The sequence below is a fragment of the Lepisosteus oculatus genome, chromosome 17 (genome assembly GCF_040954835.1).
Source record: "Lepisosteus oculatus isolate fLepOcu1 chromosome 17, fLepOcu1.hap2, whole genome shotgun sequence".
Classification (NCBI taxonomy): domain Eukaryota; kingdom Metazoa; phylum Chordata; class Actinopteri; order Semionotiformes; family Lepisosteidae; genus Lepisosteus; species Lepisosteus oculatus.
Window position 1 is genome coordinate 1,294,803 of NC_090712.1, and position 14,098 is coordinate 1,308,900.

The window sequence follows — 14,098 nt, forward strand, 5'->3', positions numbered from 1 at the left end:
AATACCACAGACATTTCATTACATAAAGAGTTCACATATAGGAGTACACTACTCCCGTACATTTTCCAGTAGAACACACTTACTAAACATTGTATCCTAGCAATGGTAAGGAGGAATAATAACTGCTCATCTTAATACACAGAATATTTGATTACAGCACCGTTTCTCTTATTAAAAGGGATTATTAATAATAAGGGATTATTAAATGTCTTTTAGTCACATATCCCACATTTTTTTGTGAAAATCCTTTATGATGTCAAAGAAAATAAACACTTCTAGAATCCTATTTTTTTGCCGAATGACTCGTGCTCAAACTTGGTGCTTATTGAAATGAATTGGCCAAGCCTATAAAAACAATATTTCACAGGAAGCAAGTAAAAAAAGCTAACTGCAATCCATCTGGTTGGAAAGGGGGTAAGGGGCTAATGAACACGCAAAGCAGGCACACAGGACTCTGAAGCACCACTGAAGTCCGGGCAGTAACCTCACATTGTTCTGCTCCGTAGGGAAGGCCCCAATCCCTACTCTGGTGGTGTAGGCCTTCACCACCCCGTAGACATGGCCCACGTTCTGGGGGGGCATCCCCAGGCCCGTGCACACGCCCCCCACCGTGCAGTTGGAGGACGTCACAAAGGGGTAAGTGCCTGGAACGACAAGCGTCGGAAAAAATCATCACGGCGTTTACCACTCAGCACGGCAGCTGCTTGTCCAGCTCTGCAGCACATCTACACAGGCAGCAGCCTCATTCTGCAATCTGTGGTGCTGCTCGTTACCGGGCTGATTAGCGCAGTGCTGTAACAGACTGGATCAATGAGCAGGCCTGGGTCACAGATACAGATTCCTGATTCCTGTGTGTTCCCAGATACTGTGGCTGGTATTTTTTTTTAACATGCTTTAATAGTTATTTCCAAAGTGGTCCCTTCTCCACAGTCTCATTAAAGGACGCAGGTTTCAAAGAATAAGTCTAATAAAATGACCACCTGTTTTAGAATTGAAGCCTGCCCATGAGCACCAGACAGATTTTTCAGGAATATTTCTAAAGATCGCTGAACCTTTCAAAAGATTAAAAAACCTCAGATCTTTTGTTATGTTCATGCAACAAGTGCTGTGCCTCTTCTTTGGTTGTTTTGGTTAAACCCGGATTCCAGCGCTGCTAGTGGAAATTCTCTCATTTCCTGGAGGGAAGCAGTCTAATTTTAATCTTGGACTGCTCGAGTTCTCAGGCTCTGCAGAATATAATTCGTCTTTACTCTCATCGTGACAATACTGCCCTTTTCCCCCCAAAGTGTTCAGTCCTCAGATTTGCCAGCGATCGATCACTTCACTCCCCCAGGGCCTGTCGTTTTATATTCCTTCACTGTAAGGGTGGAGACATTGTCTGGGCACGCCCACTGTTCTTTACTTCCACCGTGAAAGCGCTAATTAATTTCTTCTTGTCAGCTTGCTAAGGAAGTTCAAGTAGGGAGCTGCGTCAGCATGCGTAGGCTGCAAAAGAACAAGTAAAGGTTTATTCCCTGCTGAAAAGAAAAGAAACAATGTTTCGGCTGTGGAGCCTGAAGAAGGCTCTTTTCTTTTCAGCCTGGGATAAACCTTCACTTGTTACTTTGCAGCTTGTTAAAAGACCAGATTTGGTCACTACAGAGCCCGAGCGTCTGACTGCTCAGGTTATTGCAATCTGCGCTTTCCTGGTATCTATGCAACCAAGTCATGTCCATGTCTTTCCCACTGTGATGGGATATGTATTCTGATAAACAACCACACAGGGAAATCACTTGCTCACAGAACTTCAGTGAAGACAACCAAGAAGCATTAGTGTACTAATCCCCTTCATAAATATGGGAGCAAAATGACTTAAAAATGTTACCCAGCAGCAAGTGGTAACAGTTGTCCATCGAAAAAGCAAGCATGGGTAAGGAGCACTTCAGAAGAGACATATTGTTTAAACAGAGGAAATGTCCCCCTGTTCCTATAGTTAGATCTGCAGCGTTCAGCTCTATACACCTCAACAAAGATCCTCATCCTTTTATTCTTAATGCAGTTATTCAGTACTCCCTACTTCATGGATAGCACGGAGAAGCACTTGGACTCCTCTTACTATGGAGGAGCACTCCGATTAAGGGAGTGAGGGACTTTACCACTTACCGAAGTCTATATCTAGGAGAGCTGCGTTAGCCCCTTCCACCAGGATCTTCTTGGACGGCCCGTGCAGAGCCTGGTACATGAAATACACCCCATCTTGCACCATCGGCTTGATCTTCTCCATGTATATCTGCCAGCCGAACACACAGCACAGTCACAGCCAAACCTCAAGCACGTGTTTACTCCACACTGCACTGGCCAGTTTCACTGGGCTGTTTTGTGGCATGTGAGAATCACCGAGCATTTGTCACCTGATGTCATACCCATTTACAATTACTCATTCTTCACCTACTAGGTTTACTGGTTACGGCGGCACAGGAGAGACAGGGACAACACGCTTGCATCGCCAGGTCAAGCCATGTGTTTCGTTTTCCGTTGCTCGATTTCTGGTCCAGAACATTCACTTCAATTTCAGATCTCATTTTAAGTGCCCTTCTCCAACAGGCTTTGGAAAGGCCAAAATAAAAACTCAAATAAGTGCAGCAGCAGGCTGGCTTGTTAGAAGGGGTGTATGGGATATAATGACACACTACTTGAATTATCCATTAGATCTCAGTGTGTTTCGTCTTGCACAAAAGAAAGTGGCGATTTACCAATTGCTTGTAACTCAGTGGTGCTGCTCTTGAACACCATTTGACACATCTGAAGCCAAAGCAATGCTTTATCAACTATTTCTTCCTTAGCAGCAGCTACAGTATATCTGTGAGATGCAAACTGTGAAAATGTACAAAGCGACATTAAGACTCATCTCACCAGGATAAGATCATTAGAACTAAATGCTTTTACTATAAGACACATACACGTGACTATGCAATAATGAGGGTTGCATCCTAACTAACGCCCAGTATAAATATTTCCTCTAAGAAAAGGACTTAAAAATCCCGAATCTCGACTCCCTAGAGGCTCAACCAATAAAGGCGTGTGCCTGAACCCTAACCGATTGGCTGAGTGCCGCTGTGATGCCAGCGAAGAGCAGTCCCAAAGCGGGCGGGTTCGAGGAATCGGTCTACACCTCCTCGCATCCTGTGACATCCCTGTGTGGGGTTCACAGCCGCCAAGGTGTCAAAAACACTGAACTGGCAATTCCACATCAGGTATGAACATAACAAATATAATGTGAGTCTAAATTAAAAAAAATCACAAACCTTTTATACCAATTTTAATTTTAAAGTCACTGTAACAACTGAAGAACCCTCAAAAGTCCTCCACTTAATTCTAATCACTATTATTTTATATGATTAATTATATTACTAATCATTCCTATAATTAATTGCATCTGTATAGAGCTTTTCATCCCACAGTGTTTGACATGTAAGAGGGGATCCAGCTCAACTACCACTGGAGTGCTGCCACACCTCAGTGATCAGCAGAGACATTGGAATCAATATGCATGCGTTTTCTTTGTGGACAATAATCCAAAATAAATCTGAGCATGACTATCAATTTAAAAATTCACCCCAACACACATTGCTTCTCCAGCATGCTGCTGTTATTCAGGACATTTTCCATGTGCTAACCTGAACCGTGTCAAACTCACCTTCAATTTTGCTAGCTCTCCATCTATATCAATTTCCAGGGTCGGGTACATTGATTTGTACTGCTGGGCTAAGACTTTAAACCTGCAGGGCAGAAACAACAGTGATAAGTTTTGCTCACAGACAGCATGTTTTCAGTAGGTAAGACAGTTGTGACATAAATGCAGGTGCGTAGTTGCTAACCGTACCACACACTGACATAGGACGTTTTCTTTGAGCAAATCAAGATTTCTTCCAGTCTGGCCTAGCATCTAATTATTTCAACCTGTAAAGATGGTTTGTTATCTCAAGAATTGTATTTTCAGATGGAGAAAATGCATGTCAAAAAATATAAACATTCAATTACCTTATTTTCAAATTAATCTTCTCATGACGTATGTTTTTCTAACTACCTGCACATTCTTTTTGCTTCTGTTTAGTGCTACACCAGATGAATGTCATTTACACCAGCAGGGCTCCTTCCTCAAGGAAGGTGATCCTGATTGCCAAAGTTTTCTGTTCTACCACAAGCATGGCGAGTTTTGGGCTGCTGTGGTAAAGGTGCTCTCTCTCCCAGTGCAAGCTGGGCTCCATGATCCAGACGTCACTGGTTCAAGCCTAGGTCACATCAGTAGCTGCCTGCGACTGGGATTGCTAGCTGCACTAGCTGCCTGTGACTGGAATATCCCTAGAGCCAGCTGGTTCCCAGTAACATCAGTAAGGGGCACACCTCTCCTTAAGTCAGGGCTGGTCCTCACTGGGTCCATCCTAGCTTAACTAGGACCCCCAGTGAGATTACCTTTCAGAGAAGTCCCCAAAGTCAGACAACAGGTCGCATATCCTCAGGCCACTGCGAGCAGCTTTGGCGGAGTACACAGGCCCAATGCCCTTTTTCGTTGTTCCCAAGCTGGGAAGGGAAAAAGAATAACACTTTGTTAACAACACATATGAAAAGCGGGACACTCCAGCCCTCTGCTGTTCTCCATCACCGTCACAGAACTTGTGGTTGCATTTGTTCACTTCTTTCATAGGATGAGTGTTTGATCTCTTTTGCACTCAGTATATGTTGCATATTGATGGATAATTCATGTAGCAGAACAGATGTGTTCAAATGCCAGTCAAGGGTTGGCTATAGGTTACTATGAGAAACAGGTAACAGAAACTCACATGGTTAGAAATCAGTTAAATTTAGTAGACTGGTATCATATTGTTAAGCAAATAAATTAAAGCCACAAATTCTGCATTTAAAAGTTTAAGACACTTTTTCTATTTTTCATGTCTCTGAAATCACAATGTAAACTGAAAACCAGGGAGAGGACGTTCAGCTGGCAAGTTATCAGTATGGCTTCCTTTTAACCGATACCTTATGTTGTTGGCTTTTGATAACACTTTGCTTCTCAGTGGTCGATTTGTTTGCAGACTAAATTTCATGACATCAGCAAGCACCCCTTCACAAGCAGCGTAGTGGACTGTTTAACGTGTTTCTTTCAGCTTGTCTTAAATAATAATTTCTTCTTGGATCATATTATTCATTTACACTTGAGACCAAAGCATAGGCTTTTAAGCAGCACTAGCAGGGCTCTGGTCTCTTCATAAAAGGAAAAACCTCGCCTCCTTCCTGCATGTTCTCTCTCTCCGAGCAGTGTGCAGAGTTCAGAACGACCTGCTCGCTGTTGTTCTACTGCCCAGGAAGTGTGGAACAGAAACAGTAAGTGTGTTAGGGGAGCTGGAAGGGACTCACTTCTTCCCTGCTTGCAGCTGTCTCTGCTGCTCCTGGACACCATCAACTGCCTGGTGGAAATCAAACACTGTGGGTAGAAACGGACAAGATCAAGTCAGCCAAGAGCCACCGGGTTCCCAACCTGCACGAGAGTGAAGCCCAGCAAGGCTCTGTCTTGTCGGGCCCTGGGCTCGGTGCAACACTGGAATGACAATTCTTCACACAGCCCTGGCCTTTCTTGCAGATCTCCTAGATCAAGACATCTTTCAAAACACGTTTTTATCTGTAAATAAATGATGACTACAAAAGGTTTCTTAGCTTCTGAAGTCTTTTAAGATATATTTTTGGGAGGACACGATATATTACAACTGAACGCACTGGAGTGAGGTTCTGAATGTTTATTACGAAGGAGGGGGAGATATCTGCCCTCCCAGGACAGCAGTAGCTTCAGGGTAGCTCACACTGGACTGACGGGGTCCTCTCCTTCCTTTTAAATCACATCTTTTTGTCATATACTGTCAAGCTGCGTTTCCCCATGTTTGGTGGGGCACGCTCACAGCAAAGGAATTAAACAAAATCTCACCTGCTTCACAACTCTGTGGAAAATGTTATTCATAGGACAGCAGCAATGGTTCACAGGTGATAAGATTATTGAAAATTGAAAAACCCAAATTTCTTTGCCAGTTTTATCTATAAAACACTCAAGGAAGCCATGGCCACATTCCTTCTAGGAACAGGAATATAATAATATTCTAAATAAGACGAATCTATTAACCGTAATAAAATTCTGTGGTTTAAATTACTGTTGACACCTAAGTTATTAGAGGGGGTTGATATTGTTTGAAAACTCACAAAATAAACAGTTGTAACTGTCTTAATCAATGCTTGCTGCAGTTGTTTTTGTTTGGTTGATAATGACTGCTCTGTGTAACAGCCCCATTTTAGCAGAAGAATTATGTTATCTTGCAGTCTACTGCCCTACATATTCTTATCAAACTGGGTTTGCTGTGGTATACACTGAAAGCTATGCCATTTAATTACACTGACGTCATCTTACATCAGGGATAAATACAGAAAATTTGTATTATAATTTTGTACCATCTCTTAAAGGAGAAACATATTTGTAGAATACCAATCAATTTAAAGAAGGCTTTCCATTCTTTCACAACTCTTATGTTGTGAACTATAGATCTATAGAACTATAGATCATTTCTGGCGATTTGCCCACACTTACCGATATGAGCTCTGTCAGAGATGATAAGTCTCTTCTCCCAGCCTTCCAGACCTACAGAGAGGGAACAAAACATCTCTGTGACACAGCAGACTGCAACTCCCACCCCTCCAATTAACTAATGAAGAGCTTCAGAACGAACCAGTTCTTTTATTGTGAGGCTGACTAAGGTTGCACAGCTTCAGCATCACACTCCCCAAGCTTTCAGACACTCAAATAATAATGTATGATGTAAATGCTAGCTAAACAACAGAGCCAGACCAGACTATCACACGTGTGAACCCGTGTTCTTACCAGAGTGGTCCAGTGCCTCAATCTGACCACTGCAACAAACTGAGGAGAGAACGCTTCTGAAGGATGAACTTACTAAAGCTAAGATACGCCCCTTAACACTTTCAAGCATTGAAAGATTAAAGTGCCAATTTTAAATTATTCCCCCTCTGCTGCAATACCGGCTGTCCTGTTTGAATGCCGCAGTGACAGCCCAGTTCTGAAAGTCCTCTATTGTCCACTATCAAAACACAGAGCTCATTCATGGACAAACCTTTTCGAAGGTCATCAGGAACCAACTCACCTTTTCCCTTTCGGGCATTTTTTTCTGCCTCTTCGAAGAGACCAGGCAAGTGAATCACCACTCCATTGCCTAGGATCAGAAAGGAACAAGAAAACTGGAGCAGTTCTTTTTGGGAGAGTAAACCAAACACCTAGGTAATCCTGTATAAACCTGATGTTTTAGAGGTCCAACTCTGTTTGGCTGCTGGAATACTGAGATTACAGTTGTAAACTTCAAAACCCTGACTGATGAAGGGTTTCTTACAAACAAGGTCACATATTCGCTTTAATTCTGAAATGCATCCAAGCACTAAGTTGAAAATGTCACGAAGCTAAAATAAATCTTCCTCCCATTGTGGTAGAACCTCTTAATAATTAAAGCATTTAAAATTTGGTTCGATGATTTGTAATTCTCTCTGTTATAGCAACCTAGAGTGCACTTTCTTGTTTAAACAGCACCACAGACACAGCCCTGAACTAATGGGACACAGAGGCATACCGGGGACTGTAAATATTCAATTTCCCTTAAGCTACTCCCAATCTAATGACTCACAGGAGCACTGCTTTACAATCGGCTTTAAAGGAAAAGGGTAAATTCTACAAGGCATTAAATAAGAGTGTGTAAGGATTTATTTTGAAAAAAAATTCCAAGCCCTGCAAAACATTTCTTCACTCCGAACGTGTGAGCAACCAAGATTTGCCATGTGATCTCTACTTTGTAAGACATAATAATTACTTATCAAAAGTCCTTCAACTTGTGTGCAAATGTATTTCTACTGATGCACGACTGCTGGACGAGTAGCCAGACTCACTAAGGGTACAGCAGCACGGTTAATAACTCCCTGTTTATAAGGAAATGCAAGACCACGGGCATTTGTTTCACTTTATGCACGCAGACCTATAAATGTAATGCAACCCAACTGAATGAATGAAGTTTCTATTAGGAGTTGGTTATTAACTGAAAATAACAGCTGGTCCAACAACTTCAAAGTGTGCAAAAACAAAGTTAGTTACTAGTGCGCCCTGTAAGACTAAAGCAAGATAAAAACACAGTCCGGCATCAGGTATGGCCATGGGCAGGCCCCGCTGCTCCAGCGGTGTCCGGGGCTGGAGTGGGCGAGGCGCCCGGGCGGCCTGCAGGGCTGCTCACCGATGAAGCCGGTCACGTTGGGGTTGATGATGCCGCTGGGAAGCAGGTGGAAGTCGTACTCCACAGAGTCCACCACCACCGTGTGCCCGGCGTTGTTCCCTCCCTGCGCACACAAAGACGAGGACAGTGAGGCTGGGCCCAGTGGGCATCCTAGTGGACCACCCAATAGACAAGCAACAACATCAGAAGGGCTCTAAAAACTGTTGAGCCTGGACCAATAAACTAAGATGACTTGAATTAGGTGGCTTAAAGGTCAAACTGAATGAGAATCTTCTGCCACCATGGCCCTTGAGAACTAGAGTTGGGTATAAATGTTTCAGCTACACAAAGAGCATGCACATCTACAAGCACACAAAAACAGCTCACATCACTATAGAACACAACAGCACCTAGAAGCGCATACGTCTACAGATACAAGAAAATGCATTTAACTTCTGAGCGATTTCTAAATCAGTTGTGCATCCTTCATAAGATAGCACAAAACAGTCTCAGAAAACACTTCTATCAAGTCTTCATGTAACTACAACTATGCTACAACTATGTTCCAGGGTCTTCTGTACTGCATGACAGAGATACAGAGCATAGTGCAAGTTAAATCTGGCAGAACCACATATTAATCAGTATCAAAGATTAGTGGCAATTCTAACACGTCTGCAGATAATGCTTCTAATTCTTCTGCGTACATCACATTGTGTTTTCAGAATCGCAGCCAGCACAAGTCAACCTTGTTAATGGCACCGACCGAATGCATAATGAAAAGTAAGAACAGCGCGTTCTGACCACCGCCTGCGTCATAAATCAATAGGGGATGCTGTATGTGCTCTGCCTGAGGGAGGGCTATTTCTGCACACTCACATTCCCAGGCCAAGTATAGAGGTGCATAGATGCCTCTCCTTTTTTGCTGCACTTCCAATGTCTGCAACCCAGAGCTGAAATTTAATTACATAACACTCCAATGTTGCTCAAGGGGGTCCAATGTCACAGACTTGCTTTTCACTCAGTGGAAGTGAATTGGAAAAGCCATCAGAGGCGAGCTGTGAATTTTAATCGCAGCACGAGCTGCAAACACTTCAGCTGGCAGTGGAAACGAGACTCCCACTGCACAGCACTGGGAGCCATCTGAGGTTTCACCAGCGGCAGGGTCTTGTAAAGATCACACCGAGGAATCAGAAATGTGCCGCCATGATGAAATATCTGAGTTTAATGTGCCTAACATTGCAACTTTACTCAATAAAAGCCACCAAGATCAAATAAGCAGACACTACAGCAACCCTGGTATTGGAGGGACAGTGTTATCTGCAGGTTTTCATTCCAGCATGACTCTTGATGAGCTAGTTAAGCCGGTTACTTGATTAAATGGACCAGTAATTGAATTAACTAGATCAGGTTTAACAGCTTCTCGCAGCTCATCAGGTGCTGCTGCTTTAGAGAGACCTTGAACACCTGCAGACACAGGGCCCCCCTCCAGGACCAGGCTTAGACACCACTGCACTACGGGTTACAGACAAGTGACTCAAAGACCGAAGGGCCCAAACTGCTAGAACAGCAGCAGACTGAATTTCACCTCTGGCTCTGGTACCAGTCCTCTGATCTGATTCACACTGGGCTGCTCCAGGGGCACCGTATAAATGGCTGACCCTGCGCACTGACCCCAAGCCTCTCTCTCCCTGGCTGTGTGCCTGTGTGTCTCATAGAGAGCAAGCTGGGATATGCGAAAAGATAAATTCCTAATGCAAGAAATTGTATATGGCTAAAAAAAATGTGATCTTATCTTAAGTGATCATTTAGACTACAAAAGCAGGAGGGTTTTTGCTCTGCTATCACAAAACACTCCAGAAGAAGCTCTTTTATACAGAAGAATGAAAGGAATGGATGGTTTAACGTGCTGTGAAAGTGTGCATGAACTTAACAGGTTAATGACATAAAATCCTGCGGCTTATCAACCTTGATAAACATACTGGGGGACATTGAATCACCATCTTCACATCTTCTCATTTAAAAAGACGTTTCTATTTATTTCGAGGATCGAAGGTGTGAAAGCCTGAAGGGAGGCTTGTGGGAAACAAGGGAACTGTGTTCAGAGGAGAAACAGAGCAGGGAGGAGCCAGCAGCAACACAGTGCCCATCGAGAAAGAGGAAGAGATATGGTGATGTCAGGGAAATGTGGTTTCTGTGAAGCTCCTGTTACTATGCTTAGAAAATGTACATAATGATTGTTTTCGTGTGCCCAGCAATGCACTGTATCAGTAGTTTTCCCTAGACACAAAAGGCAGTAAAACGCCAGACCTGAGTGCTAAGAAAACATGGAGAAATACCCAGGACAATACGGACTGCTGGGAGCCTCAAAAGCTCAAAGGTTTGTTTCAGCTTGGCTGGTGTTGCGGAATGAAACAAACATAGCGGTTAAATGTAAGGTCATCAACTTCTTGATACGCTCCCCAAGAGCTACAGGAGATGGGACGCCAAGGATTAACTCCAGTTTGCTAAAATACTGGTACAAAATTCTGCAAGGACAATTTCGGATATCCAGTTGCAGCTGGATGCTCTCTGAGCCCACTGGGAAGCTAGGCAGGGCAAAGTAAATTCCTAAGACAAGACAGAAACATTGTCACTGAAGGAACATGTGTTAGAATGGGCTGGGTAAGGCCAGTGTGAGTGTATAGTAAATACTAGCAATTTCCAAAGAAACAGTGGAACTGGTTGAGGTACTGCCCATCTTGTCTGATCATCTAAACTGCCTCCACTTTGCTCAAAAAAGGAACTACACAACCCTGCACTAAACTACATAACTTTCACATACGTTAACAGATTCAGTGTAACCTAGCATCTGCACAGGTGAAATGCCATCATCTGGTAAAATGTGTTAGCAGAGGAAAATGATATATTTGATTAAACAACATGAGATAACCCCTTTGGGGTGAGAAGTGCTATTCAAATGCAATCAACAGTTATTTCTTAACTCCTGACCTGGAAAAACGAACAGAAAAAAGTGCCATGTGATCACAGTTGCTCCACCTGACCTCGCAGGACCCTGACCTCTGTCCCCCCCACATCCTGAGGGCCTGCAGGTCACGGTGGACACTGCGGACCCACAGGAGCCGTCAATCAGGAGGTGAGGTGGCTGACAGCTGCGACAAGGACCTGACAAACGACTCGCAGATCACTGCTCATTTTTTTCCTTCGCCCCTTTCAAAAACAGAGGAGGGAAACAAAAACTAAAAGAGGCTGTTGATGGGGAAAGACAAGGCTCCTGGGGACCACAGTCCCTTGGTTGAAAAGAGAAAAGGAGTCAGATTGCAGACACCACTACAGACGCAGGTAACCTTTGGATTTTGGACAGTTTTCTCATAAATCAGCCAGGACAGGTGCCTGCCTGCCATCCTGAGATGGGTTTTTAATTGCCATCTCCCCAGGACAGAGCCAGAGAGTGGCGGCAGCTGTGCATTCCCGTTTGAATCTGTCAGATCCGGCCCAGAGCCCCACTGACAGGTGTGAACTGACGCTGTCTGCTCTTCCGTCACAGCTCGTGGAAAAACGTCATCCTGCTGCCAGCTCCCCCACCCCTCGCCCTCCCCAGCCTAGATGCAGTCACAGTGCCTGGTTTGCACGCTGCTCCTCCACAGAACTGGTAAAATCCCCCTTCATCCGCTATTCGATTTGCGGAACACAGGCAGGTGCTCCAAATCCCAGCAGGATCGTGGAAACTAATGAGACTCCTGCTGTGAAGCAATGGCATCCGTCTCGCGTGATGAGCGCTGCCGGCCCTTCCTGGAGCACCTGGAGAACGCCGGCATTCCTCCAGCCAAACCTCTCGGAGGCACGCGTCATCAAGAGGAAGACCACCCAGCACAGGAGAGTGAGGAGATGGCTCACCCAGCTCAGTACTTCCCCACTCCTATTCGCCCCCAACGCAGGAGGCAGGGGGCCTCCGTGTAAGATCACTGACCAAATCCTCACTCCTGGTCTCAGCTGGGGGCCCAGCCGGCCGGCTGGTGTCGGTTTGCCTCATGGGAACACCCGACCCCTCTTCAGAAACGCCCATTTAAGGCGCTCGAGGCTGAGCCGACTCTTCAGGGGCCCGGGTGTCGAATAATACCTCCTCCACAGACCCATGTGCTCGTGCGGAGAGCAAAGGACTGGGATCAGCTTGGAGCTCACAGGCACCGTTTCTACTGGACAGAGAATCCTCTGCTGTCTTGACCTCTGCAGTGTCATGAAGGACGTTCCCAAGAACACTAACATTCACCGAGCATGGTTTATTTCTCCCCCGAAAAATACAGGTCATGTCTTCGAACAAACTTGAAAATCCCCAGCCGATTCAGTAAGTCGAGGACAGAACTTAAATTCTCTTACGTCAGACAGCTATGCATTTCCTCATTATGGGCTGGAGCCTGTACTGTCATTTTTTAAGGAACAAGTAATAGGTTTATTCAAGGCTGAAAAGAGAAAGAAAACACGTTTCGGCTGTGAAGCCTTCTTCAGGTGTGAGAAAGACAGGGCAGACAGCAGAGATTAAATAGCACAGAAGGATAAAAGCTGGGAGAGAGGAGGAGGCAGGAGGGGCAGAGAGGTCACTCAGGAAGTGCAAAGTGCAGAGGGGTGAAGAAAGGTCTGAAGTCAAAACCTGCATGAGAATAGAGATGATCACACAAAAACAAGTCGGTCATTGAGAGAAGGGGGAAGGTGTGAACCTAGTTTCAGGATGAGTTTCGTTTCTGTTGTCTTTCTGCTGTGGGAGTTGAGAAACCCTTCTTTGGGAACAGAGACAGAGAGACCGGTGTGATCATGGTCATCTGAGGTGAAATGAGAAACTACGGGCTTGGAGAAATCTTTCATCTTCACAGGCCTAACATGTTCTCTGAAGAGGTCTCCTTCCGGTTTCCCCAACGTAGATAGCTGCTACGCATGCTGACTCAGCTTCCCATCTGAACAATGTCATTTTTTAGACATCTATCAAGTCTGCAAAAAAACTGCCTCAACGCTGCAGGAGCGTGAGCTGCTTCTCAAGCTGAGCGATAAGGACGATAAATTGCAAAGGCAAAATGGGCCATGAAAACAAACTGATACGTATATTAAGGTGGCAATTTGTATTTACGATACAATCTGTGTGTGAGGGTTGATTTAAAAGCTTACACGGTTGAGTCTAAACTGAGTAGAACTGCAGCAGAGACGCACGAAAATGGGCTTTTTATTTCCCCACGCCAAGTTCAGGCTCACACAGCTGAGCGAAAGGCTCTTTAAGCGTAGACAGGGCATTCATCCACTCAGATCAGAAAGGTAGGAACAAGGCCTTCACAATTTGCTTTCCATCACCAGATTTATGAGGATCGACCTGCTCCTGGCTGAAAGCGCATTAGCGTGGATTGTGAAGCGCAGGGCTCCCCGGCCCTCCCTCCAGGGGGCTGCCGCATGTAAACACGCCGGCGAGCCGGAACGCGATCTCGGCGGGCGCTCGGTCGCTCGGTCGCACAGCGCCGTGGCGGAGGGCACCGGTACAGGTCTATTTTTACCGCGGCGTTACAGGGCTCTGAACCAGATCTGCACACGAGACAAAATCTCTACACGTCCAACTGCTTTCAACACTTCCTGCACGGAAGAGACGGGGAAATAACTCCAGCTCGGTCTCTCCTTAACACTGCAGTATCCAGCTCAGACTGGGAGTGGAAGACACCTGCTACACACAGGAGAGGAGCATACATAGACATCTCTGGCTATTAGTACAGACCAAGGGCCTCAGGGCCTTCTTATTTACCTAACCTTTTAAAATCCAAATTAGCAAATAATTGTTCTTC

At 44.9% G+C, this 14,098-nt stretch overlaps 1 protein-coding gene across 1 annotated transcript in view; it reads right to left on the reverse strand.

Annotated features, from left to right (window-relative positions):
• Positions 1–14,098, reverse strand: part of adss2 (adenylosuccinate synthase 2) — a 33,456-nt gene that overhangs the window by 8,389 nt on the left and 10,969 nt on the right. The window contains exons 2-9 of the mRNA XM_069180032.1: positions 8,307–8,409; positions 7,179–7,247; positions 6,608–6,658; positions 5,395–5,461; positions 4,453–4,560; positions 3,677–3,758; positions 2,143–2,269; positions 490–644 (exon numbers count right to left, since the gene is read on the reverse strand). Of these exons, the coding sequence (XP_069036133.1) occupies positions 490–644; positions 2,143–2,269; positions 3,677–3,758; positions 4,453–4,560; positions 5,395–5,461; positions 6,608–6,658; positions 7,179–7,247; positions 8,307–8,409 (762 nt within the window). The remainder of the gene's footprint in view (positions 1–489; positions 645–2,142; positions 2,270–3,676; positions 3,759–4,452; positions 4,561–5,394; positions 5,462–6,607; positions 6,659–7,178; positions 7,248–8,306; positions 8,410–14,098) is intronic.